The 27818-nt window shown below is 34.5% G+C and overlaps 3 protein-coding genes across 3 annotated transcripts; 1 reads left to right on the top strand and 2 right to left on the bottom strand.

The window, feature by feature from the left end:
- Positions 1 to 2552: 2552 nt before the first annotated feature.
- On the top strand, positions 2553 to 7396 carry LOC132607024 (serine/threonine-protein kinase BSK5-like). The gene is made up of 10 exons (XM_060320808.1): positions 2553 to 3034; positions 3127 to 3347; positions 4047 to 4182; positions 4273 to 4406; positions 4491 to 4596; positions 4800 to 4885; positions 4999 to 5187; positions 5489 to 5653; positions 6526 to 6639; positions 6929 to 7396. Exons 1-10 carry the CDS (start codon positions 2953 to 2955, stop codon positions 7169 to 7171), a joined length of 1476 nt encoding a protein of 491 aa, XP_060176791.1. The 5' UTR covers positions 2553 to 2952; the 3' UTR covers positions 7172 to 7396.
- Positions 7397 to 8993: 1597 nt separating this feature from the next.
- Positions 8994 to 11113, bottom strand: LOC132607023 (uncharacterized). Its single transcript, XM_060320806.1, has 3 exons — positions 10909 to 11113; positions 10210 to 10536; positions 8994 to 9445 (listed from the first exon to the last, which is right to left on the bottom strand). The coding sequence occupies exons 1-3, from the start codon at positions 10976 to 10978 to the stop codon at positions 9288 to 9290; spliced, it is 555 nt and encodes a 184-aa protein (XP_060176789.1). The 5' UTR covers positions 10979 to 11113; the 3' UTR covers positions 8994 to 9287.
- Positions 11114 to 22227: 11114 nt separating this feature from the next.
- On the bottom strand, positions 22228 to 24958 carry LOC132607022 (tubulin beta-2 chain). Its single transcript, XM_060320805.1, has 3 exons — positions 24502 to 24958; positions 23490 to 23759; positions 22228 to 23110 (listed from the first exon to the last, which is right to left on the bottom strand). Exons 1-3 carry the CDS (start codon positions 24893 to 24895, stop codon positions 22434 to 22436), a joined length of 1341 nt encoding a protein of 446 aa, XP_060176788.1. The 5' UTR covers positions 24896 to 24958; the 3' UTR covers positions 22228 to 22433.
- Between the last annotated feature and the right edge of the window lie 2860 nt (positions 24959 to 27818).

Below are 27818 nucleotides of genomic sequence, written 5' to 3'. Positions count from 1 at the left end.
TCAACTTGTACTCCAAGTTCTTTGAATAATCCAATCAGCCAAGTTATTTCAGCTGCACAAGTAGACATGCTTCTAAACTCTGCTTCTGTTGAGTTTCTTGACACTGCTTGTTGTTTCTTTGACTTCCAAGACACCAATGCTCCTCCAAACTTGACTAAATACCTTGTGACTGATCTCCTAGTTTCCAAACAAGAATGCCAGTCTGAATCACAATAAGCTAAAAGCTAAGTAGTGTCTTCTGCAGGTATGAACAACCCTAGTCCTGGTGCTTCCTTGACATATCTAACTCCTCTGAATGCTGCTTCCATATGTGAAACTTTTGGGCAGTATATACTGACTTAAAACTTAAACTGAGAATGTCAAGTCTGGTCTAGTCATAGTGAGGTATAGTAACCTCCTTACCAACCTTTGATACTTACTAGGATCCTGAAGCACTTGATCATCTTTGGTGCTGCTACTTGGAATGTATTGATCATATTGAGCTAAAGTTAGCTTTTGATTCAATTCAAGTGGTGTGCCAGCAATTTTAGCTCCTCCTAAACCAGATGCAGCTATCAACTCCAGAGCTATGAGATAATACAATCCTTTTGCTTGACCTTGCACATTTAATTCCTTGAAAGAACTTGAGTTCACCCAAATATTTCATTTTGAACCTCTTCTGCAAATCCTTTCTAGTGTCACATAGTAGTTGAGGATTTTTACCAGTTATCAGTAAGTCATCAACATAGACTAGTATTATTACAACATTAGTACTGGACCTCTTTGTGAACTGAGAATAGTCATAATGACTTTTGTTGGAACCTCATGTGCACCAATGCAGTTGGAAATTGTTGGTCTAAAGGACAACAACACTTGGAGTCTGGTTGATTTGCCACTAGGAAAGAAACCCATTTAGTGCAGATGTATTATCGGATTAAGTATAAATCCATTGGTGAGGTGGAGAGGTTCAAAGTCAGGCTTGTTGCCAAAGTCGTTAGCCAAAAGGAGGGGCTTGATTTTAGAGAGACATTTAGTCCAGTAGCAAAAATGGTTACTGTCAGATCAGTTTTAGCCTTAGCTGTTGCAAAACAATGGTTCATTTATCAAATGGATGTTCATAATGCATTTTTGAATGGAGATCTACTGGAGAAGAAGTGTACATGCAGGTTCCTGAAAGGTTTGCTAGACAGGGGGAGACTCATAAGGTCTACAAACTTCACAAGTCACTTTATGGTCTCAAGTAGGCCCCTAGACAGTGGAATCTAAAGTTGACTTGTGAAGTTTGCAGACCTTATGAGTCTCCCTGTGTCTAGTAGACCCTTCAGTAACCTGCATGTACACTTATTCCAGTAGATCTCCACCATCACTTAGTCATATCAAAATTTTTGGGTGTTTATGCTATGCTGCTTGTCCGAAAATACTTGATAAGTTCTCCTCTAGAGCTATTCCTGCTGTTCTACTTGGCTATTCTTCTACTCAAAAGTGTTATGTATTGTATGATCTACACTCTAAGAACTTTTTTGTTAACAGAAGTGATGTTTCAAGAAGAATTTTTTCCTTTCAAACATATGCAAACTTTTTCCAACCCAATATTTCCTGTCTTAAGCCGACTCTCCCTTGAACTATCTCATGATTAATCTCAAACTATGCCATCTGTTCCTCCTGCTTCTAATCATGATCATGATCCTGCTTTCGTACATCTCCTACTATGTCTGCCTCACCTAGTCTTGCTATTTCAGTTACAATTGAACCAATGTGTGAACTAGCTCCAACTCAAGAACCTGCTCAACCTCCTGTTGAGTTACCACATGATATTCCTCAGATTCCTACACCTGCATCTAACTCTCTAGCTACTAGAAAATATACCAAACCTGTTAAACCACCCTTATGGATGCAAGACTATATCACTACTTCCACAAGCAACTCTTGTCTATATCCTCAGTCTACTTATTAGTCCTATACTCATCTCTCCCCTACTTACCAACATGTGATGTCTGCTTATTCAGCCTATACTGAGCCTTCAACATTTAGAGAAGCTTCTACAGATTCTCAATGGGCTCAAGCAATGCAGTTGAAAGGAAACAAATCGAAATGAAGAGAGGAGAGAATTTAGTTGTAGAGAGAAATTTTATATACTGTACTGAAGTGTAGAATGAATTCACTTAAACATTTAGTGTTAGCTCATGTATATATACAACTTCTTACACCGACTTGCACTCTCAGAGTTAACTAACTCTAACTACCTAATCAACTAGGGTAGTTACACTATTCAACAGTTACACTATTCAACCTAACTATCGTAGATTGTATATCATTTCTTATTGCTAACAAACTAGAGATAGTTTGAAACTCATGATTTAAGATAACTTATGAGATCTTTTTCTCCATCAAACTAAACAATTTTACTTAAAACTAAAAGTCACAATTTAGGTGAACAGAATTATAGGAGTACTAAATTTTTTATATTTTGGGAAAGGGAGTTGGAAGAGAAATCAAACAGTGTAACCGTGGAGGCACAAAAAAGGAAGTTGAAACGCAGCTAAAGCTGAAAAGTTAGACCAGAAAGAAAAAGAAAAAAAAACAAACACGAAAAGGTCATTCTCTTTGCCAAAAGCACAAACACGTCTTTCTCTGAAAAGCTAAACACATGAAAAATCACCAACTTTTTCATCATTCAACCATATACTCAAATAACCCATTTTCTCTCTTCTTATATACTCATTATATACTACAATAAACACAAATCCTCCTTTCTTGATCACTGTATCCTGTTGGAAAGACCAAACAGAACTTACACAGTCCAAAAAAAAAAAAAAAATCCTTTCTTTGGATACCCACATAGTAATTACTTATCTTTTATATAGTAAAAAGAACAGTTTTTTTTGCTGTTTCCATTTGCCCCCTTTAGTTCTTGTAGATGCTTGTAAAGGGTCTAAATTATTTCTTGGAAATCTCATAAAATTTACTGTCAAAATGGGTGTCCCTTGTTCAAAATTCTCTTTTTGTTGCTTTCATTCCAACTTTAAATCATCCCCTCAAGATTTATCTGATCTAGGTAACTTTTTTTCTTTTTCTTTCATCATATCTGTTTTCTATGTGTTTTTGTCATTCTTGATTGCTTTATCTAAGGTGTTATACTTTGTGCAGAGAATGGAGGTGAAAATGGGAAAAATGCATTGCCAAGTTTTACTGAATTCAGTTTAGATGTGTTGATGATTGCAACTGATGGATTTTCAGCTGATAAAATAGTGTCTGAACATGGAGAAAAAGCCCCAAATGTTGTTTTTAAAGGGTTACTTGAAAATGGTCAATTGGTTGCTGTTAAACGTTTCAATAGGTCTGCTTGGCCTGATTCTCGCCAATTCTTGGTTAGCTTTGATTTAACCCTATTGAATTATGTTTAATCATAGATAAGAGACTCATTTATTTAATTAAAGTTGGTTTAGTTACTTTTCTTGATCAACCACATAAAAAGATTTGTTTTTGATTGGTGGCAGTGAGACTCGAACTTAGACCTTAGCCTACTCTAGTCAGTGTCAGATTCAGGATTTGAAGTTTATTGGTTCCAACAACCAAATCAAGTTAATATACAATTATTATTAGGTTCACAGTCAAATAATATAGATATTAGTAGCATAGGAAAAAAGTACTGGAACCTAAACATTGTACTCTAGATCTGCCACCAGCTCTAATACGATAAATCATGTTGAATTGTGTGAGACCACCTTATCTAAAAGCTCTAATACCTATTTAGTGGTTCTTTTTAGTTGATTCTTGCCGTGTTTTGTGGTAGTCATGGTTAGTTTTTAAGTCCATTCTGTTATTTAGACCAAAGTTGCTACACTTTAGCGAGGTTAAGGGACTAAGGATGCTCAACATTATATTTGAAGGACCAAAATAGACCTAGTCCCATAGATTTTGGCTAAAAACTCATACATTTGTTGATTCATTTATATTATGCATATGACAGCTTCATCACCACAAAGTTTCTTTTTTTAAACTATCCAATTTATTTTACCAATTTGTATGTTGAGCTTTGTTTTTGACACTGTTTATGTAATGCATAGGATGAGGCTAAGGCAGTGGGGAATCTGAGGAGCGAGAGACTGGCAAATCTACTTGGATGTTGCTGTGAAGGTGAACAAAGGTTGCTCGTAGCAGAGTTCATGCCAAACGAGACCCTGGCGAAACATTTATTTCACTGTGAGTTTTCCCCGAAGTCTTGATTAACAATACTTGAATCTTTATCTTGTAACTCCAATGCTGATATTTTATTTACTGTAAATGAAATAGGGGACAGCCAACCTATGAAGTGGGCAATGAGGTTGAGGGTGGCTTTTTACTTAGCTCAAGCTATAGAATACTGCAGCAGTAAGGGTCGAGCAATATATCATGATCTTAATGCTTACAGAATCTTATTTGATAAGGTAAAAATAAGTTTATTCTTATGTTTGTTAATCCTAATAAGTTGCTGTTTGTGTGGCATTTTAATTTTGTTTTGAATTCTACAGGATGGTGATCCTAGGCTCTCTTGCTTTGGCCTCATGAAGAACAGTAGAGATGGAAAAAGTTACAGTACAAACTTAGCTTTCACTCCTCCAGAGTACATGCGAACAGGTAAAATATCTGTTTCTCTAAAGCTATTATTTACTCAGTTTAGTGTTCTATACAGTGCGCTGCCGGTGACTTTTATCTACCTTTTAGAAGCAGCTGCCGAATTAATTTATAAGTTTATTGGGTAGTTCCTTTGGTACCATATTATGATCTCCTACCTTTTCAACTAAAGCCAAAGCTGAGACAAGAGTATTCATGATTGACAGGAAGAGTGACCTCTGAAAGTGTAGTCTACAGCTTTGGAACAATGTTGCTAGATCTTTTGAGTGGAAAGCATATACCTCCAAGCCATGTAAGTTTCTAATATCATATCAACTCTTATGTGAAATCCATGTATTAGTGGGCGTTATTGACTCTATTATCTGAGTGTACCTAAATATAAGATTTTATTTTACCTTCCTGTAGGCACTTGATCTAATTCGGGTGAAGAATTTGACGATGTTGATGGATTCTTGTTTGGAGGGTGATTTTTCTAATGATGACGGAACCGAGCTAGTGCGGCTAGCCACCCGTTGTTTACAGTATGAAGCACGTGAGAGGCCAAATGCAAAATCTCTTGTTAATTCTCTTGTTACCATTCAGAAGGAAACTGAGGTATGACCAAATAATAGTAACTGTATTCCCCTGACTTTCTTTGAGATCATTTCCAACATTTGAAGATTTGCAACCTCTTTTCATGTATGAGATTGAAGTGAGCGTATATTGTACATTCTCCTTTAACTGTGGCACTTGAAATTTGGTCGTCTGAGTATAGAAGTGTGTTCTTTGACCTTAGTTTATGTCGTTAATTATTCATGGAACTTGAAAGAGCATCCATGTTTACCATATCAGACGAAATAATAATTATTGTAATAATAATGCTTGAGGCTCATACTTCCTGATGATGTAACACCAGGTGCCATCACATGTTCTGCTGGGCATTAGACATGGAACTGCAACCCCACCCCAACCATTGGTATTGACAACAACTGGTGAAGCATGTTTGAGAAGAGATCTTACTGCCCTTCATGAGATATTGCAAAAGACTGGGTACAAGGACGATGAAGGAATTGCCAATGAGGTTTGTTCCTTTACTATTTATTGATGATGAAAAAATTAGTGATTCAAGTTTGTTATCATATGTATACTCCAATAATTCCTGTGGAAGAGCCCGCTGTGTTTTCCCTTTTGGAGAGTTTTATGCACTATCTCCATCAAATATCATTACCAGTAGGACCTTCTAGGCTATCATTGTCAAGCCCTTGTATTATTCTTGTCGATATCTAAGCATTCTAAGATCTTTTGTGTTATGACTGTAACTACTGGAATAATTAGAAGTAAGATTTACAGATGTTATATAGTGACTTTTTTATACTACTGTACTACATTGGTTAAAAACAAAAAACATGATAATATATCTAATTTTAATAATTCAGTAGTATATTCTCTCTCCCCCCCCCCCCCCCCCCCCCCCACCCATAAGGTGTAAAATAGATTCTCGATTTCTCCCCGTTTACTATTTTAACTCAAACTTCGCCTTCTGTAGGATAGTTTTTCTCACTGCAATGAATAAATTTCGTCTATAAGATTCATATTCCCCCTCCCCCCTTTTGTATGTAAATTTCTGCTGTCCCAAATGAATAACTCTGCTTTGCTTGAATGTGTAATAGCCGTTGTCTTAATTGCTATCGTAGCGTGCCAGATATCATGACAAATATAATTTGTTTCCATTTACTTGAACCTCGAGTCTTTCCCAATGCAAGATGCTATATGATCATGAACTGTAATTTATTTGATTAGGGAGAACATGAACTTATTGTTGTGCTAGTTTTAGTATTAGAATTTAGTGACCTGTTGCTCTTCGTTCTTACTGTGTAGATTGAGTATTTCTTGTCTATTACTCTTTCAGCTATTTGAGGATTCTACCTAAGTTGAACATTTATACATTTGCAGCTTTCTTTCCAAATGTGGACAAATCAGATGCAGGAAACCTTGAATTCTAAGCAGCAAGGAGATGCTGCTTTCCGAGCCAAGGATTTCATAACTGCCATTGAATGCTATACACAGGTTTAACCATCTAAATTTTTTATTGGTCTTAATGATTCATTGTTACCTTTAATATCATTGCTCAATTTCTACTTCCGATAGGTAAACATTTATCAAAAGACAGGCAATTTCTACAACTGCAATAAGCTAATGTATCTAGCTGTAAATAGAGCAATAACGGAAAACACAATAATTTCTTAATGCCTAAGCTATTAGAGCTACTAGTATTTCATTATTGCTTCAATTATTGTTGTGGTGTTGACCTTAGAATAACATTTTAGTTACAAATACTATTTTTTTGTTGTATTAGTTCAATGATGGAGGGACCATGGTGTCACCAACCATCTATGCCAGGCGCTGCTTGTGTTATCTGATGAGCGACATGGCGCAAGAGGCTTTAGGGGATGCAATGCAAGCTCAGGTTATATCATCCGAGTGGCCTACCGCCTTTTATCTTCAGTCTGTTGCCCTTTTTAACCTTGGGATGGAGAATGATGCCCAAGAAGCACTTAAAGAAGCCACAAAGTTGGAAGCAAAAAGGACCAAAAATTAAAAATAGTGTGTAGATTTGCATTTCATGTTTTTTCAAGTTTCTTGTATTTAAAGGGCATATGATAGAAAGTTGTGGCTATGTCTATAGTTTATTTCCTTTTACATTGTTTTTGATTTTGTGCTCACACCATGTGAAGGCATTGGAGAATTATAGATTGTCCTCTGATGCGCCTTTTGCCTTTTGTTCTTGATTTGTTTAATGGAAATGGAATCTCAACTTGCTTGACTTGCAGTTTAAAACAGTAGGAAGGTACTTTTTTTATATTAATTTGTTCCCGCAAATGCCACTTAATTATGTAACATTATTCTTGTACGTGTAGATTTATTAGTTTATCGAGGTTTCTCAAGTTGCAAAATGTCAGAACTTTCATGAATGAAGAACCAATAATTTTCTGTTTAGAAGACCATGAGATGGTGAATAAGATCTATTATCGAACACATTATCCCACTATTCGCACACCAAGTCCCTTGTCTCTTTTGATAATTCCCAGCATCCCATGTGGGAAGTACTACATGGTTGAGTGAAAACAATAATATAATTCAAATAAAATTGAGGAAAAAATATGATAAAGCGAATCTCTAGCAACTTAAGCAACCTATTGCATGATGCACACGTTCTACTTGCTTGGAGTTACTACTCAATCGAACAATTTAATCGTAACTAGTAAGAGTTAAAAATTAGAGCGACAATATAGATCCCTCAATCATGTAAAATGATTTAAAAAAAAAACAAGTTATATGCAAGACATTATTGTATTTATCGGCTTGGTGCAAACTCGAGTATTGACAAAAAAATTCATTGATACTGACATCACGATCCACGATGGAGTAGCTCCGACATTCTGGCCCAAAGATGTAATGAAAGAAGATTTAATTGCCAACCAAAAGAAGAAAAAAAAAAGATCTCCTAAAGACGTCGATTCTAAACATTAGTTGCAAGAAGCAATGAAGGTTTCTTAGGAAGGTTATCATTTTTCCCTCCTATTCTTTCTCAAGAGATTATTGGAACATCATGAAGTAGGCAAGAAAACATGTCACATTGGGATTAGTTAGTAGAGCATAAAAATATGAATATAGTGATTTGAATCACAACTTACAGAATCTTGAGAGTGAAAATGACATGAAACACTTGAAATAGCATATAGCGTAGATTAAGGCAGGCCAGGCCAAGACCAAAGATTATACATAGAGTATAGACCATGAAGTGCTTTAGACTAGCCTTAATACATTTTAGGCCATGGGCTAAGTGCGACCAGTAAATTGGATCACTATCAAGGTGGACTGCAATGAATCTGATTGACCCAAATTAACCCGGCCCGTGTGAGAAAATCTCTACCACCACCATGTCATCTTCTAACTTGAAGCTTCAAGCTTCATTAATGACTTCGATGGAGTTTTCTACTTCTTTCTTCATGTTCTAAGCCCTAATTCAATGGTTATTCATGCTACCAACTTTAAAAATAGTATCACCCAATTGATTTAAACACCCAAATTTACACATCTACGTTCAACTGAAGAGAATTTCCTTCTTTGGAAAATTGTACCATGTATGATGTATATATAAGTGAAATTTATTTATAGAGATAGCATAGTTTAATTAATTTATATCATGTTTCAATAACATAGGTTCCAATCCCACCAATTCACTTTACTAGTTTCATTTTAATTTGCCTTCATTGGCTTATTCATAGGCAAACCAACATAAAGAAACAAAAAGAAAGTCGAGAGATGTATTGGTATTACTTTCTTGACATTTCCTCCATATAAATAAAGCTGAAGTAAATGAGTGAAAGTGTAGGAAACAAACAAGAGAGACATGTAAATTAAAGAAAGAAAGTTTTTATTGAAGTATCAGCCGAAGAAAAACTGGTTAACAGATTCTCACAACGAATTCCTATAAATCCTATGAAAAATAAACAATGAGATCAAAATCTCATCTCTCCCTCCCTCACTATATAACAATAACAGTACAATAACAGTAATATTGTACTAACAAATACTAGTAATATAAAATAATTGTTCCACATTTCCTTTGCATGAAGGAAAATGACTTAGACTATCGTATAAATTATATATATACGTGTTATTTTAGAAGGTGTTTGTATTGGCTATGTAAATTAGAAAGGAGCAGGGGAAATATCAGGAGCACCAACAACAACATCTTCAGAGGCAATAGGGGCAGAAGCATCCATAGCAGCTCCACTGCTCAATAGTTCAATCATGGCACGGTGTGGCCTGCTTCTTTGCTTGTTGCACAAATCTGGGAAATATACTCCTGCAAAATTTCATAAGAAAAAAAAACATTAGTGAAAAAGAAAAGTTACATAATGAGGGCAATTTATAGAACTTTTCTAAGAATATTCTTTGATTCAACTTTAAGATTTTGATTGGCAAGAAAAGCATCAACTTTTTTGGCCTTCTTCGCAAACATTCCATAGAGGAAAGAACCAAGAAAAGTATAATTAGCCAAAAAGGATCAATTTTTGTTGAGCATTGACGCCTCAATACAAGAATTTATCATTTTAGGTTGAAATAAGGGCTTTAAACACATTTGATCACTCGTCCAGAACTAATTACACCCGCTCACCAAATATGTATAAAAATATACTAATCATGCATAAAATATGGAGTATATTATATGTAATACATTAATATACAAAAAATATGTATATATATTTGCCGGCTATTTAATTTGGTTACAGTATAAAATTCCCTAGAAAAGTAATTGTGTGATTGATGTTTTTGTTTGAAGACGATACAACGAGAGGATTAAGAGATTTCAAAAAAATGCAAACAGCTACTCCTCAATTGCAGACATTTATTCAAGATACTTTCATTCTTTTAGTCTCGTATAAATATAACGTTATTGGCCCATGAAAAAGAATCACTACCCATACGGGGGCGTGTTAAACATAATCAATTATATAAATGTAATCACACAATTCAACAGAAACACGAACAAAAAATTGGATTTGTTTTTTTTCCTGTGAAATTAATCTAAAGGGTAAAAGAAGAACACTGAATAATGTTATAATTTACCTTCACCAGCAGCCAAGTTGAAGTAAAGATCAACAACATTGAGACAATTCTGATAACAAGCAGGGGAACAAAGTTTTGCAGTAAATTGAGGTTCAAGTAAAGCATCCGAAGATATGCCCACAGAGTTTCTATCAACACCACATGCATTAACACATTCATCTGTCTCAATATACTCTGCTATGTTTCCAACAATAACCTCTGATGTCTTGCATTGGTACTCCATCTTTCCATCCTCTTTCTCCGAGTTCTCCAATAAACACCTCTTCCCGGATGATGCGATTGAAAACGAACATACATTTGTTGGCAAGTTTTCACATATGATTTCCCCTAAAAAAACAGAAAAAAAGAGAGAGTATATTATGAATATTGACTAGTATACATGTTATATATGAGAATGGAGGGGAATTTTGGTGCAAGGGTAAGGAGTTGTTGATTAGTAACTTGGTCATGAGTTTAAACCATGGAAATAGTCTCTTACAAAAATGTAAGATAGCATGACTACGTACAATATATAGACTTAATATGATTTTACCAATCTCAATATTTTGCTCATAAAGGGAGGTTTGTGCACCAAAATACCCCTTTGTGTATACTTGTTAATTCATATGGAATTCGTATGTGATATGATCAAAATTAGGAAAACAAATCATTATAAGAACATCAAGTGCATGAAAGGAATAAAACTGAATATAAACATACCTAATGCTCCTTGGAGAAAAAGGGTGGAAGCAAAGAAAAGAATCAGAGATGATTTCATGTAGGAGGCCATTTTTCTTCTTTCTTGTTGTTTCGCTCCTTTTATGGTTTGTAATGAAATTGTTCTGTGTGGGTGATTTTTGTAAGGCTTTGTGTAGTTGAGAAATGTTGGAAGAATGATGTGTATTGTGTTTGTAATATGAGAGGGGTTTCTTGAATATATATAGGGAGGATATGACAATGAGAAACCAAAGATGACATGCGGTCATGACAAATATTCAATGTCTGGTCACAAGTTTACTTTTATTTGTTTGGTCGTTCCTTTTCTTCTTTTTGGTGGTTGCGTATTATTATTTGTTTTTGTTCCTTAATTTTGAATATGGAAAAATTGAATTCAGGGACGGAGTGAAGAGACGGGGGTTCAATTTATCCTCTTTTCGGAAATTAAATTGCACAAAAACAAAAATATAATCTTTTTATATATATGAGCTATTGAATTCTCTTGATACGATACAGGAATGTTGTAGCGTAGCGGTAAAGAGTACTCGACAAATATTTTTAGGTCACTAATTGAATTTCAACTTTAATATTTTAGTATTTTTTTTAATTCTCTTGTATAAAATTCCTAGTTTCACTATTGATTACATTGTAATGCATGTATCTTCACAAATATGAATGGATGGTTCATGGCTGGTAGCTCAAAGGGTCAAGGTCCTTGGGAAAACTTAGTGGAGCCCACGCGTTTGCTTAACTAATTTATTTGTGTTTATTCTTCACCAGTTTAAAATTAATTATTTCTTTGATTTTCTTGTGGTTTGTAGTACGTTTACTCGTTCCTTGTAAAACGAACGCGTCCTTTTGATGTCTGCTTGTTGAAGGTTTCAAACTTTTTGGAAGTTTCTACAAAAATCATTAAGGCTGAATTCTCATCGGTCTTTCAACCAAAAAAGAAAAAAAAAAGTTACTTAATCATTCAGCTTGTTATTTGCCCGTTACTCTACGATTTCAGCTTTTAATCGGCTTTGGCTAAATGCTTGAGCTTGTAGTAAAACAAAAATTCTCGTCAATCAAGTTCTCTATTAAGCCTCATTACTATAAATAAAGATTTTTCCCACCGACGTTCAATGAAAAATTTGTTTTATGATTTTTTACCTCATTCCCACCAACCAACTCACTGGGAAAACAGGTGGTGGGAAACTGATTTCCATTAAAACGATGGAAAACTTCATATTTTTGCTTTGTGAAAACACTACTATATAAGTTTTCCCACCGACATTCAGTGACAAATAATCACTAAACATCTATCCGTGGAAAATTCAGCGAGAAAATAAAGATTTATTAGTAGTGCCTTCAACAGAGTTCTATCATCCCCAGTCTATGTTTTAATTAAGTGACATCTTTTGGGTGTGCTTGGTCCGATTTGAACTTAGGTGCTAAGTTAAGAGATTTACTAGAGGCTGAATCTCAACGTCTAGTTTTATCTATACTTATTTTTTGTTCAGATTGTTTGACTTCAGAATAGTAAATTCTGGCCAACATCAACATGCCTAGACAAATCTAGATTTACACATAGCCGAAAAGACATTTACGTTAAAGAAAAGAAAGGTGAATGGTGGACGCGCATTGCATTTGGCAGACGAATAAAAGTCTTTACTTGCAAGTAACGTTCCTTCGGTCATTCACAATAGGCAGCTTAATATACTGACCAAGGGTGTGTGTGGTAGGGAGGAAAATTATTTTTGGAATTTTTTTTCTAAAATATTATGAAAAATATTTTTCTACAAAAATAAGTTCCATAAATGGAATTTTAAACCTCATTGTCCCCTCCCCAACCCCACTCTTGACCAATCTACCCCCGCCTGGGTCGAATTTACCCTTGAAATAATGGTGCACGTGCATTCATGGTCTCTCTATCAAATATATTTTATATACATATTTTTTTGAATTGATCTAATACTAGTGAAAATGTTCGCGCTTCGCGCGATGTGAATGCCCATTTTATAAAATTTATTTATTATTTTAAAAGTCAAAAATAATTTTACTATCATAGTTCTTTAAAGCATTCTTCATATCTAAGAAAATATAATGTATATCGCTAATTATTTTAGTTTTCGCACATCTCCTGAATGTACATAAATATATTTCTCAGGAGAAAGAGATCAATAATCAAATCTGTGTTCAACGAAATTTGAATATATTAGCTTTATAAAGTGTGGCTTGCAATGATATTAAAATTTGATCAGGTATGAGAAGGTGAAAAGGTCGTAAGTATTCGAGCTCTCTTTTCACCCATATATTGAGCGTTTTCAAATGCTAGATGATGCGCTCTTCAAGTTCAATATCATCCTTCCTTTTAGGTACTGTAACAGTATAATACAAGAAAAATAAATAAATAAATAAATAAATAAAGTAATAACATGCGTTATTTTTTTGTTAACCATCCGGTAATCAGTAAAAAACAAAAACAAAATAAAAAATACAAAACAAATAAATCTGCACCTTTTGGCCGTTCCTCTTCTTCACATATATTTTAATTTTTCCTTTGTATTTTCATAGTTTACAAATTAATTGTTAATATCAATTCTTATTGACATCACTGTAACTTAAATGAGTTATTACATCACAAAACTCTCTTTTTTCCTTTTTACTTTGGTTTTCTTTAATTCCTCGAAAAGGCTAAAGTTGCATCACGTTTTTATTTTAGGAATCAAATGACCATGTCTATATAATATTTGTATGAGCAAGATATGTACAAATTTAAAACCATCTTAATCTGCATGAGGTTTCATGCACTTACAAGTTTCGAAATTATTCATTATGGAACTGAAGTATAAAAAGTAAACTATTTTAGCGAAGAAGCAAACTTTGATGAGGAAGGAAGGATTTTTTTGCCTGGGCCTGAATGTGTTATTGCCTCGTCTTTTTTGGTATCCAACAACCTACAAAGTATTAGCTAAAGTATAAATATGGAATTGTGATGCAACAAAAAAATGGCTAAATAATATGTCCAAAATATAATATAATATGAATCTCCAATAACAAATAAAAATAAAACTTTCCCAAAAAATTAAAACGAACCTAGAGATAATTAACTATTAGCTTGAGCTTCTTCAGTGAAATGAACTCATCCCAATCCTGCAATTTCTTATGCAAGTTAAGCAATATCCCACAAGAAAATGATATAAAAAGACAATAAAAACGAAAAAGAGCAATAAAAGAAGAAAGAGCTTTACTATGACATATATAGGCACGAAACCTAAAACTCAAAGCTTGTTTTGAAGTGAAAATTGGGTGTGTGAGTGATGCCAATATTTAAAGGCCGCTGAATATGTGACTGTCAAGCTGCTGCTAACCAATGTACGCAAGTTAGAGTTCTAGGCATAATTGGGATTAAATAAAAAAGAATGTGATACATAAAAATTGGAAAAATAAATGAGTAATTACTCACAAGTCACAAGGAAGATAACGGTAAAATTACATTTATTGGATTGATATGATGTATTAAGTGCTTTTTAATTTGAAATGGGATTAATGATCAGATTTAAATGAAAATCAGTTATGGCCTAAGCAGACTAAATGAAAATATATCATCAAATGCTAGATATGATTATATGGTAAGCATGTGTATATATACTGGGGCTCAAGATTTGGTAAAGAACCCTTCAAGTTCTTCGATTAGGTTATGGCCATTTATTTTAAGTTTTACATGCATAATTTAATACATTATTTAATTTAATATTGTAACTGTAGACTGTATTCAGCGTAGTTTGAGTTTTCAAATAGGAAAGGCAGATGGGCAAGGTATATAGGCTGCATTAGTATTTCGTTAGGTGGATAGACTTTATTGCAAATTATATTAAAATTGAGGAAATGGCCCCTTGCAAATATAACAGAGCCATGTATATAGAGGATTATATGAGGGTCATGTACCTCTATTCATTTTGTAATGACCCTTTTTAACTAATTTTCTCTAAAAAAAATTGAGGTGTAATTAATAAAATTAAAGAGTGATTTTTAGCTTTTGAATATATAGCACATTAATTTTGAAATGAGGAAAAATTTCAAAAAAAAAAGGAGAAAAAAATAAATGGTTATATGGCATAGAAAGTTGCCACATCACCTTGTTTATGCCTAGTTTATGTATATATATATATATATATATATATATATATATATATATATATTAGTATTTTGTAAGAACATATATTTTGCTACCAAAATTATTTTTAAATTAAATGTTATAACCTATAAACAATATTGCTAATTAGTTTAATAATCACGCATCTCATAAATATAGGTAAATATATTTCAAAAGAAAAAAAGAAGAGATTAATAACCAAATCTATGCCCAGTGGAATTTTAACACGTTAGCTCTCATATTCTGAATTCCCAACACAATGGACAGTAGTACACAAATTTATTTGAATAACCAGTCCTCAGAAAAAAAGAAAAAAAAAAGGAGAAGAAGAAAATGACGGAGTCCCAAAAACTGTAATGAAAATGAATACCTCAAATACTTGTATTTAGACTGTAATGAAATGAATACCTCAAATAGTTACTTGTACCACCAAATGATGTGGTGGGATGGGGCTGATCCTCAGCAATAATCCTTGGTAGGAAGTGCCTTCCCCGAATGGGTCCTACGTTGTGCGAATTCATATTATCGAACTCCAATGCGGATATTGGACAGCGGATGGAAAACCCAAAAAATAAAATAATACTTGTATGTAGAGGTAGGTTCAATCTGACTGTGAATAAAAGTAAATTGAACCGAAATGTTTACATAAATAAAAAGGAGCAAATACAATAATACCAAAATCCTGAATTTTCATCCGCAGCAGAACCAATTTAAGGATCATCAAATTCAATAAAATATTAAAAACCCCATGCAAAAATCACAAAAACAAAAAAGAACTTCACTTGAATCTTGATGACCCAAAAGATGAACTTTTTAGGATAATGAGAATCCGATTTATGTTTATTTACATAGTAAAGTGTTTACCTTGCATATTGGAGATTGAAGGGGACCGAGCCATCTGATCAAAGCTTTGGTCTCAGAGTTCCCTTGCAAGAAAGAGACTGTTACATATAGCATATTTTTGTTTTTACGTTCAAGCTTGTAACGCTTGTAATCTTTCATAGTGACTTTTGGACTCTCAATAACCGATTGTTTGTCATTTAATAATGAATTTGGATGTTTTTTAAAAATGATTGAATGAGTGAAAAATGCCACAAAAAAATGAGAAAAAAGATAAATAGAAATGGAGGCCATAGAGAGGTGCCACATCACCTTGTATATGCCTAGCTTTATATTATATATAGATTATATGCTGACACCTATGCTCTAAAAGAACTAAATGGTGACTTAATTGAATGTTAGGTTTTTCTCCTTTCTTTAATGGTGCACCTATTTTCTAGGATTCCTAGACCCGCCTCTGATCCCGCCACTCTCAGCCCATAATATTTTTCTATATTACACCGGTGGGAAAACGTTTTTACTTGTTTACCAAATACAAAATAATAAATTAAATATATATTTATTTTTCAATAACACATTTTCCGAGAAATATGAAGCCACAAAAGCTGGACTTATGTGGAAAAATATGGCATACCGTTTATCGTGTAGTTGACGATGCACGGTAAACGGTAGGGCAGCTCCAATTAATTATATTAGTGCGTGCTCCATTAATTCCACACCTTCTCTAGCGTTCAGAAGGTTCTATTTTGGTTTCTGGTTGACCCTCAAAGAGGTGAAGAAGACTTGAGAGTCTTGGCAGATTTCTTATTTCTTACCATGTTAGGCCACTTCCTAATTACCAATGACTTTTTTTCCAGAAAAATTCAGCTGATTTGTTCGTTATATTTGGCCCCCTAACACTAATTCACTGTTTAGACACATTTTCCCAATTATTTTATAATGTATTATTTTGTACAACGGAGTATATTTGATTGAATTGTTTTATTATTTTTTACGTACAATATTTTGTGGTAGACCTTGTGCCTTTGTCAACACTCAAGCTCGCCAATCCACCTTCCCTTCTTTGAATTTGTGTAGCGTTAAGTGGGCATAAATAGTGAAAATCGAAAAACCGGACTTCGGTTTTTCGGTTTCGGTTCTATTTCGGTTCTATTTTTTCTAAAATTGTTCGATTCGGTTCTCGGGTTAACCATTTCACTTTCGCAGTGGTTACTTTCTTTATACTTCTTTTCATTTTCTTTTTCGTTTGTTTACCTCTCTTATGTAAGATCTTCTCTTTCACTTTTTCGTTAAACTTAGAGTTATATTTAAATGGAATTCTCCACTAACTTTATTTCTCCCATCTTTTTTTGGAATTCTACACTAGCTCTACTGATGGAAAGATCACAGTATCAAAAAACATGAAATCATGTTCATTCATTTTTTTGCGCGGATTCCCTTCTTCTGGGGTGGTCTTTAATTTTTGGGCCTCAAATTGGTAGTCTTTATTTTTTGTCCTTCGCCTAATACTCTAAGGTTCTGGGTTCGAACCTCAAATCAGTAAATAAAAAAAAATTAAAAAAAAATAAAAAAAGAATAAGAAGAAGTAGGAATTTCACAAGGTAGAGGTTTGGATTCGCAAGACAGAATTTTGAATTATGCCTTAACGCATAACTTTCAAGTCGCTTTTGCTGCATTTTGAATTTCTGTTTTCTAAATGCTTGATGTTTGTGAAATTGCAAGCAGTGATGGCTATGCATGTTGACATAAATGGGTCAATTGAAAAATCAAGCAGTGGCATGGATGAGTTGCCAACTTTCCATGCTGAGAATATACAAAACAACATAAAAGTCATTTAGGCTTATTTACCTTCACACAAAATTCTGCCCGAATCATGCAAAACTCTGCCTTGAGGTTCCAAACTTGGCTTTTTAAATTTTTGACTGAGCGGGGGTTCAAATCCGAAACCAAAAAATTCTAACGAAGGCCAAAAATTAAAGACCACACCAAAATAGGAGCATTCCTCCAAATTGCCCATGTTCATTTGAATCAAAATTTTGGAACACAAAACTTAAAATAGCGCATTTTGAATTAAATAACAAGAAAGACCCAGCTCTAATTAAAAAAGAAGGCCCTTTTATAATAAAAAAATTAGCCCATTAATCAGGCCCATACGGAAAAAACTGAGTCATTTGCACGATTATCCTTCAAAGGACTGGTCCTTAATTTTTGCCCTTCGCCTAATACCATAAAGTTTTGGGTTCGAACATCGGCTCAGTAAAAAAAAAAAAACGCAAGACAAAGTTTCGTAGCAAAGTTAGGTCTCAGGCAGAGTTTTGAATGCAAAACTCTACCGCATTCAAAACTCTACCTTGCGAATCTAAACCTCTGTCTTGCGAAATTCTTTTTTATTATTATTATTATTTTTTAACTGAGCAAGGTTTCGAATCCAGAACCTCCCGGTACTAGGCGAAGGCCAAAAATTAAAGATAACCAATTTGAGGGGAAAACATTAAAGACCAGAGCCTTGAAGGGCAATACGCACAAAAAAAATGATTAGAAAAACCGAACCAAAATAGTGCACACATTCGAATAACCGAAAACCGGAGTTTGAGAAAACCGAACAAAAGAACCGAACGCCCACCCCTAGCGTTAACCGACCTCAATGCCATATGCTTTAGCAGAGGTCTCGTATTCAATTTTGATATTTTTATCATGGTGTATTTGATCAACTAAAGTATTAATCAAATCAAGAAAATGCATATCATGTGATCAATACTATTCTAAAATTCCCAAAATCCTCTTTTATATTTTGTGGCAAGCGACAAAAAAGGTTGATTCTGCGATTCAAGAAAGCGGTCCACTATCAAAAATAGCCTGAAGTTGGTACTTAGCCCAACTCATTTCTCTAAGCCTGTAAGTGAAAAGTAATTGCACGGTTTGACGTCCAAATGAACTGGTCTTTAATTTTTGCCATTCAAATCGAACTTATATCTATAGGAGGTGGGGGAGGGGGAAGTTCCTTAAGGGCGCTGGCATAATTTAGAAATATTATGATGTGGAACTTATGTCACCTATTGACATAAGTTCCATTTTTAACGGCAACCATGTAAAGATCAGCCCATTTGAAGCGCAAAAATTAAAGACCAACACAAAATAGGGATTATAGGGACTAAAGTACAAATGACCTACTTTCCAGTCAATTACGGGATGAATTATTTTAAGAGTTTCTACGCATTAGAAACATTTTTTTGAAGGGATTTCCTTCAAAGGCACTGGGTCTTTAATTTTTTCCCTTCGCCTAACATCTCGAGGTTTGGGGTTCGAATCCCGGCTCAGTAAATAAAAAATACAATGCAGAGTTTCGTAGCAAAATTAGGTCTATTTGGGTAAAAGTTAGGCCTAAGGCTGAGCTTTGCAAAACTCTAACAGAATTAAAAAAAAAAAATTGCCTTAATGTTAAGGTAGAAGTTTGCCTTATGCCTGAAGGCAAAACTCTGTCTTGTGAATTTTTATTTTATTTTTGACCGAGCGGGAGTTCGAACTCTGAACCTAGGAGTTTTATGCGAAAGACAAAAATTAAAGACCAGCAATTTGAGAGACAAAAATTAAATACCACCTCCGAATAAGGACAATCGTGCAAATTGTCCCATTGAAACAGTTTATATTACTTGGACACCTTCTAAGGCTGAACCACGGGACCTTGCACATGGGCTCAGTGATTTCATGGTATATGGGCTTTGTAATAATACGCAAAATGTAAACTATTAGAACTTTTTCTTTTTGCGTGGATTGCCCTTCATTTGGGGTGGTCTTTAATTTTTATCCTTCAAATTGGTGGTCTTTAAGTTTTGCCCCTCGCCTAAAACCCGAGGTTATGGGTTCGAACCCCAACTCAGTTAAAAAATTCTGCTTATTTGAGTCTTAAAGCAGAATTTGCATGGGCCCAGGCAAAAAATGTGTGATCCTTTTTTGGGCCCGACTAAAAAGTAAAGCCTGTTGCAAGATGGCACCAATTTAATCACCAGGCTTACTATAATCCCTTTCCCTCCTTAAAGAATTGTAAACATAGCTCGTGAGACCAAAGCATGCATGTTTTGACCAGTGGTAGTACGGTATCTCAGGTGAGTTTACTTCAACTTCAAGAATTCATAATGATTACAGAGGAGCTATATGCTTAAACCGGTGATTTTGTGTCCGTTATTAATTGTGGTACGTACACTGGGTGGATTTCTGATACCTTTTTTTCCCATTATGCTTTTGAGGTTTACATAATTAGTACTAAATCATTTTGAATAGAGCTTGAGTTGTGAATGAAGAACCTTCTTGCGGCAAAAGGGTGCGTGTTGAAAGCTTTGAGATCTTCGTTTTTATCTTGTGTAAATGGTGTCTTTACCTTCACCATGGATCAAATTTAATTAGTTGTGACCCAAGAAACTAAGTACCAAGGCTGCAAAAATCCATGTATTCAATGAAGGAAATTATCTATGTATTCAATGAAGGAAATTACAATCTGTCCCCGGTACATTGGAAGTTTTCTCTAAGGGGGAAAACTGTCCACATGGCTATCTTACACTGTCCACCATTTCCCTCTTCAAATATGTTTGAATTTTCAAGTTATCATATTGAAAGCGTTCCTTCGTATAATTAAGAAACTAGTTCTGGACACGTGCGTTGCACGTGTGTCCCATGTTAATTTGTGTAGATTAATTTGAATGATATACATACATCATATGAAGACACTCGTGTTATGAGTAATAAGAGATGTAACTGCGAAAATTACCAGCTCTATTTGCATAATAGTTTATGTGTTTCATGATTTATCATTGGTCAATTAGAACGACAATGGTTATATCTGAACATGCGTGCAATGAGTAATATCTTGACATGTACTCCATATCAATGAATACAAAATTTGTAAAAATTACATAAATATTATTAAACACTATATCGAGTTTTAAGATAATAACCAAAAAGTATAAATTCCTGAAAATAATGAATATTGATCTTATTATAGATGAATTTAGATTGATAGTAAAAAACTTTAAAAAAGTAACCGTATCAAATGAAAAACAAACTAACATTTGCAAATAAAACAATGGGAAGAACCTTACCAAATATATGTACTTATCTACCAACAGGCAATAGGCAAGAGGTACTCCATAGCACAATAAAGCACTTTTTTTTTTGGTTTTGCTGAATAAAGATGGATTGAAATTAAAAAGCCAGAATAAAGTCATTACAAGTAGATGATATATCTATCAAGCATGCAAAGATATATAGAATAATTAAATGTTAATAAAATACATGATATATACTCACTGGTAACATTCACTTTTCGATTATTCGGTCATTGGGAGTAACCCAACTTGTTTTAAAGACTTAAAACTCCAAAAGAATGTTCGTACATCACAACTCGCAAGCATGTGGATGAATCTCAACTTGTACAATGTCCCTTTTGCTTCTTTACTGCCATTATCCAAGATTTTTTTTTAGCAAATCTAGAGTCTTTCAACTGAAAAAAAACAAAAAAAAAAACAAAGAACTAAATAGCATTGAACTGAAAAACAATAGCAGCAAATAGCAAATACATGTCTACTTTGCCTTTTATCTTCTTGGAGAAACCATGGAATACACCAAAATGACGAATGCCTAGGTAACTATCTGCTCCCAAACAGCCTTTAATTTGTTGCAACTCCATCAAACCACCTATGCAAAAATTAAAAGAAAATCAAATTATATAATAGACCGAACAAAATCCATTATACACAAATTCAACATCTCCCATTAGAAAGAGTAATCTAATTAGAATGAATAGATTTAGTGGAAGAATGACCATCTAGAAACCGCTTGTATCTTTGTAAATAAAGGTGGTATGGCAACTTTTCATATTCTTTAATTTAAAATTAAAACAAGAGAAGCTTGGTTAATGCACCCATTTAAGAGGGAATCATTTCCTTGTTTCATTGTTTCATCAGTTTCAACATTTTAAAATTCTTCAGTTTTGAGATTCATGATTAGAAGCAGTTAATGTATTCATGTATCAAGGAAAATTAATTTAATTTTCTAAATGACGTTAAATATTTCAAGACTAACTTTGTCAATTATAATGTTGAGATTGAGGGGTAAAAAAGTCCTCGTAATCCAACTTTAACTTTAGATGCTTCTCGCTTTTAGTATATAATATACACAGTTGGAGCAACACGACTTTTTACTAAGAACTCTGGGCAATGCTCACGAGTGGAATATCCTCATCCGCCATTAGAGTAATCTAAATAATTAACACTGACAAATCTTAACGAGTTGCTGCAATATATGGACAAGAAAATAAACACCAAAACCAAAGCAGCAGGTATTACTGCAAGTAGAGCATAATAGCAACACTGAATTACCAGCAATTTAGACAAGCAATATAACACTCGTATCAGAATTGCGCAAATTGAAATAGTACAAGATATTAAAAGCTTGCAGTAGTTTTAAGAGCACTATTACATCTCAAAGCCAAAAAAACATCAACTAGAAGTTGTGGTTTGGCTTCATCCATATTTCGAAGTCCCAATAACATTTCAAATTAATCCTCTTGAGCTTCCTCTTCATCCTCATAATAGTCTCCCTCCTCATCAGCAGTGGCATCTTGGTACTGCTGATACTCCGAAACAAGATCATTCATGTTACTTTCAGCCTCGGTAAACTCCATCTCGTCCATTCCCTCACCAGTGTACCAATGCAAGAAAGCCTTTCTCCTAAACATAGCAGTGAACTGTTCACTAACACGCCTAAACATCTCCTGAATTGACGTCGAGTTACCAATGAAAGTCGATGCCATCTTAAGTCCGGTAGGTGGGATATCACAAACAGTTGATTTCACATTGTTAGGAATCCACTCAACAAAGTAGGAAGAGTTCTTGTTCTGCACATTGAGCATTTGCTCGTCAACCTCTTTCGTGCTCATTTTACCCCTAAACATAGCAGAGGCAGTTAAGTATCTTCCATGGCGAGGGTCAGCTGCGCACATCATGTTCTTGGCATCCCACATTTGCTGTGTAAGCTCCGGAACTGTCAATGCTCGGTATTGCTGTGAACCACGGGAAGTCAAAGGCGCAAATCCAACCATAAAGAAGTGGAGCCTTGGGAATGGTATCAAATTCACGGCCAGCTTACGGAGATCAGAGTTCAACTGCCCAGGGAAACGCAAACAACAGGTAACACCAGACATTGTTGCTGATATCAAATGATTCAAATCTCCAACTGTTCCATCAAACAATTATAAATCAGTGAATGTCATCAAGTGTAACAGACAACAACAATGTAAATACGAGCAAACGCTTCAGATAAAGAAATAGGAAATAGATATGGAAAATTTCAAAAATATACTGCCCAGCATAAAATATTACGTCGTGTAGCCCAATATACAATATTATACTACAACATTATACCAGCGAGAAAGCATTATACATAATGTATCAACCTTGTATAGAAGTGTATAATAGTGTATAAAAGGTGTTTATATACAAATATGGACTAAACCAGGTAACAAACTCAAAATACGGGCTACGTGGCCTAATTATTTTCTCCCAAAAGACATAGTGCATAATTTATTAGATATATATTGCTTTAAGGGTCTTACAGCTTGGGGTGGTAAGCTTCAAGGTTCTGAAGCAAATGTCATATAAAGCCTCATTATCAAGGACCATGCATTCATCTGCATTTTCAACCAATTGATGAACGGATAGGGTTGCATTGTAAGGCTCAACTACGGTATCAGAGACCTTAGGAGAAGGGAAAACTGAAAATGTAAGCATCATTCGGTCCGGATATTCCTCTCTGATTTTGGAAATCAAAAGAGTACCCATACCAGACCCTGTTCCTCCACCTAATGAATGGCACACTTGAAATCCTGAAAACAAAAATAAAAACCACAATTAAAGCACATTCTACAAAACCCAAAAAACATGTACATCTCTGAAAACAACCATATCCATAAAAACAAAGCCAAATAGAAAGGGATAATTACATATTTGGATCTCCCAAATATATAATAGGCAAAAAAAATGTATAGGTTCAGTATATTAAGTATAAATATACATATAATAAACATATTGCAGACATAACATATACACAATATACATAACATATACGTATAATATACATGACATATGTTAATTTTGGCTCCATAACAAGTGTATATGTTATATATAAATTTTGGCTTCCACACCTTCAATGAATTTGGAAACTTTATTTCAAAAATCTGTATGTTTATACAATTTATCTATGTTTTGAGAGATTTTAGAAACCAAATCTTAAATTATGACCGATTTTTGGCCCAAATTATGACCGTTGGAACTAAATTAAAATTTCGAAAATAGCTTGACGCCTCTCTTTGGCCCAAATATATGTTCTGAAAAATTGTCCAAACACATTTTCAAATTCAAATCAAACTTCACCCAAATCAGTTTATTTCATAAAACAATTCGGAATCTATGTACAAAGGCTAGCTAAATCTAGGGAAACGGACAGATATATATCAACAAACTAAATAGAAACGGAAAACATTCTGGAATCAGATATATAAACATGATTCCGAAAAGAAAGAAAGAAAAAGTGAATTTTCAGCTTGAAGGACAGGTTGAGAAACAAACCTTGTAGGCAATCACAATTTTCAGCTTCCTTCCTCACAACATCAAGAACAGCATCAATTAATTCCGCTCCTTCAGTATAATGACCTTTAGCCCAATTATTCCCCGCACCAGATTGTCCAAAAACAAAATTATCAGGTCTAAAAATCTGTCCATAAGGACCAGACCTAATACTATCCATAGTACCAGGTTCCAAATCCATCAGAACAGCTCTAGGAACAAATCTTCCACATGTCGCTTCATTATAATAGACATTGATTCTCTCGAGCTGGAGATCGGAATCTCCATCGTATCGCCCGGTGGAATCAATGCCGTGTTCAGCACACACAACTTCCCAGAACTTCGCACCTATTTGGTTGCCACATTGTCCACCTTGAATGTGAAGGATTTCACGCATTTTTTGAAAAGAAGCGTATGTTGGAGGAACAGAAACAAGAATTATTTTTTGTGTGTAGGGACGGGTAAAAGGGGGGGAATATTTATAGTGAAATTTGAATTATTTTAGGGTTTAGAGAGATATATGGGTAACGGTTACTAAATTAACGGTTAGATTTAATTTGACTTCTTGGACTATGTAGAAATGAGTTTGAAATTTGAATATTTGTGTGGGACACAGCTGGACAATACAAGGTCTTTTAGTAAAGGTCCTTTTAGTTTAATAAAAGTACGATTTAACCCTTTAATTGCGAAATTTTATTGTAAAGACTTTAAAGTTTTGCTCCTGGCTATGCTCCCTTCTCAAATTATTTGTTGTATTTCAATTGTACAGGCCTTTAATAAAATATAAATTTAGAAGGGTTTTTGATTAGTTTTATTCTTATTTATGTCTTAAGATATAATCTCTCTTAATTGAATATCTACTCTATTTATGAGTCATCTCTCCATAATTAAGGTGTTTGTAGTCTTCAAGAACAATTACTACTAAGAATAAAATGAGAAAAAATTAATAATTTCGTCTTGAGCTTCTAAAATGACAAATAATTTAAAACAACTATTTAAAAAAAATCATGATAGAGTCATCTCTCCATAATTTGAGGCGGAGTGAGTATTAATGTTTGCATCACGCAAGTAAATGCAATATATGTTACTTTTATCATTAAGTTATTTAATTTAATATAAATATTACGTGTGAGTAAACATAATAATTTTCTATTTTGTGTTTTATTATACCTCAAATCATCACAATAAGTGGTGACAAATTGAAACTAAATTTGTATAACCTAGCTGATGCGCTCGTGTTCAACTCGTATTTAACCTGGCTATATAGAATACAACAACAATAACAACATATTCAGTGTAATCCCACAAGTAGGGTCTCGAGAGGTTAGAGTGTATACAGACCTTACTCCTATCATAGGCAGAGAGGTTGTTTCCCATAGATCCTCAGCTCAGAAAAAAGCAAATAAAAGCAGAACGGAAAAGGAAATAGCAAAAGTAAAGAAGCAATGACAAAATACTAACTAAAGCATGACAAAGCAGTCTGGAAAGAAGCAACAATAATGTAACTACCACAAAATCATACGACAGTCGAAGTACAAGACATACCAGATAATAACATAAATCAAAGGACAAGAAACTAATAGAAAGATAAGAAGCGTGACAATGCTCAACTACCTACTATCCTTCTACACTGACCCATGTCCTCCACAACCTCTTATCTACGGTTATGTCCTCTGTGAGCTGAAACTGCATCATTTCCTGTCTAATCACCTCTCCCTAATATTTCTTCGACCAATATCTACCTCTCTTGAAACATCCATAGCCAACCTCTCACACCTACGCACAAGGGCATCCGAACATCTCCTGTTCACATTTCCAAACCATCTCAGCCTCGTTTTCCGCATCTTGTCCTCCACCGAGGCCACCCCCATCTTGTTCATTATAATTATATCTCTTCTCGTATGCCCACGCATCTACCACAACATCCTCATTTCCGCCACCTTCAAAACGTGAGAGTTCTTAACTCGCCAACACTTTTCCCCATACAACATAGTCATTCTAACCACCACTCTGTAGAACTTACCTTTAAGTTTTGTGGCACCTTCTTATCACACAAGACTTCTAATGAAAGTCTCTAATTCATCAACTCTGCACCAATACGATGTGTGACATCTTCACTCCCCATTTCCTTGGATAATAGACCCAAGATAATTGAAACTTCCTCTCTTTTGAATAACCTGGATATCAAGCCTCACTGCCATGTCTTGCTCATGCTCTACTTCACGGAACTTGCACTCCAAGTATTCTGTCTTGGTCCTGCTCAATCTGAACCCTTTAGATTCCAGGGTATGTCTCCAAACCTCCAGCTTAGCATAAACTCCACCGTGAGTCTCCTCAATCAAAACTATGTCATCTGCAAATAACATACACCATGACACCTCACCTTGAACTTGCCAAGTCAAAACATCCATCACAAGGGCAAATAAAAAAGGGCAAAGAGCTGACCCTGATGCAACCTCATCTCAACCAGGAAGTGCTCTGAGTCTCCTCTCACTATCCTTAACCTAGTCTTGACTCCCTCATAAATGTCCTTGATCGCCCTAGTGTAGGCTATAGTTACACCACTTGCCTCCAAGCATTTCCATAGAATCTCCTATGGGACTTTGTCATAAGCCTATCTATATAGAAAACGTACGAACTAATATATCTATCAACCTGTTTCTTACTAGTGGTACACAATCTTTGCAATTGAATACTCCTTCTTCTGTTGAGCTGTTATGCTTTTTTTCTTCTTGATATACCACCAACTCAATTTTATAGTGAAAAGAATTAGAAGAAATAAAACAAGTTGTTCACTCCCAAAGTGGACTAGTATAAACTATGAAGAGCTCATAAGTGAAATTTCAAACTCAGAGTCTACTCCAACCCCCACTTTTTAACCAACCCATCCCACGCCACCCACCTCACTTTCACCCCCATAGTGTTTCCTAGATTACAATTTTAGGACACTTTTTCTTGCTTATTTACCAACAACCACAACAACATACCCAGTATAGTCCCACCAGGTAGGGTTTTGGGAGGGTAGAGTGTACGCAGACTTTACCCTTACCTTGTGACGGATAGACAGGTTGTTTCCGATAGATCTTCAGCTCAAGGAGAGATGAAAAAACATCAGTAACAATAATCAGAACGAAAATGAAATAGAGGGAGCTTTTTCTTTATGTAATGTAATTTTATATATAAATCAAGAACTTGGAAAAATTTAAAGTAAAATTAAACCAAGGGAGAGTACAATTTTTCTTTGGAAAAATTAAAGCCCATTTCCATTCGGCCATCAACTAACCATTTTTAACCCAATTATCATTTTCTTACTGGATAAA

This window comes from Lycium barbarum, chromosome 8, assembly GCF_019175385.1.
Source record: "Lycium barbarum isolate Lr01 chromosome 8, ASM1917538v2, whole genome shotgun sequence".
Taxonomy (NCBI): Eukaryota; Viridiplantae; Streptophyta; class Magnoliopsida; order Solanales; family Solanaceae; genus Lycium; species Lycium barbarum.
Note: the sequence above shows the minus strand (reverse complement) of the source record. Positions and strands in the feature narration are given on the sequence as shown.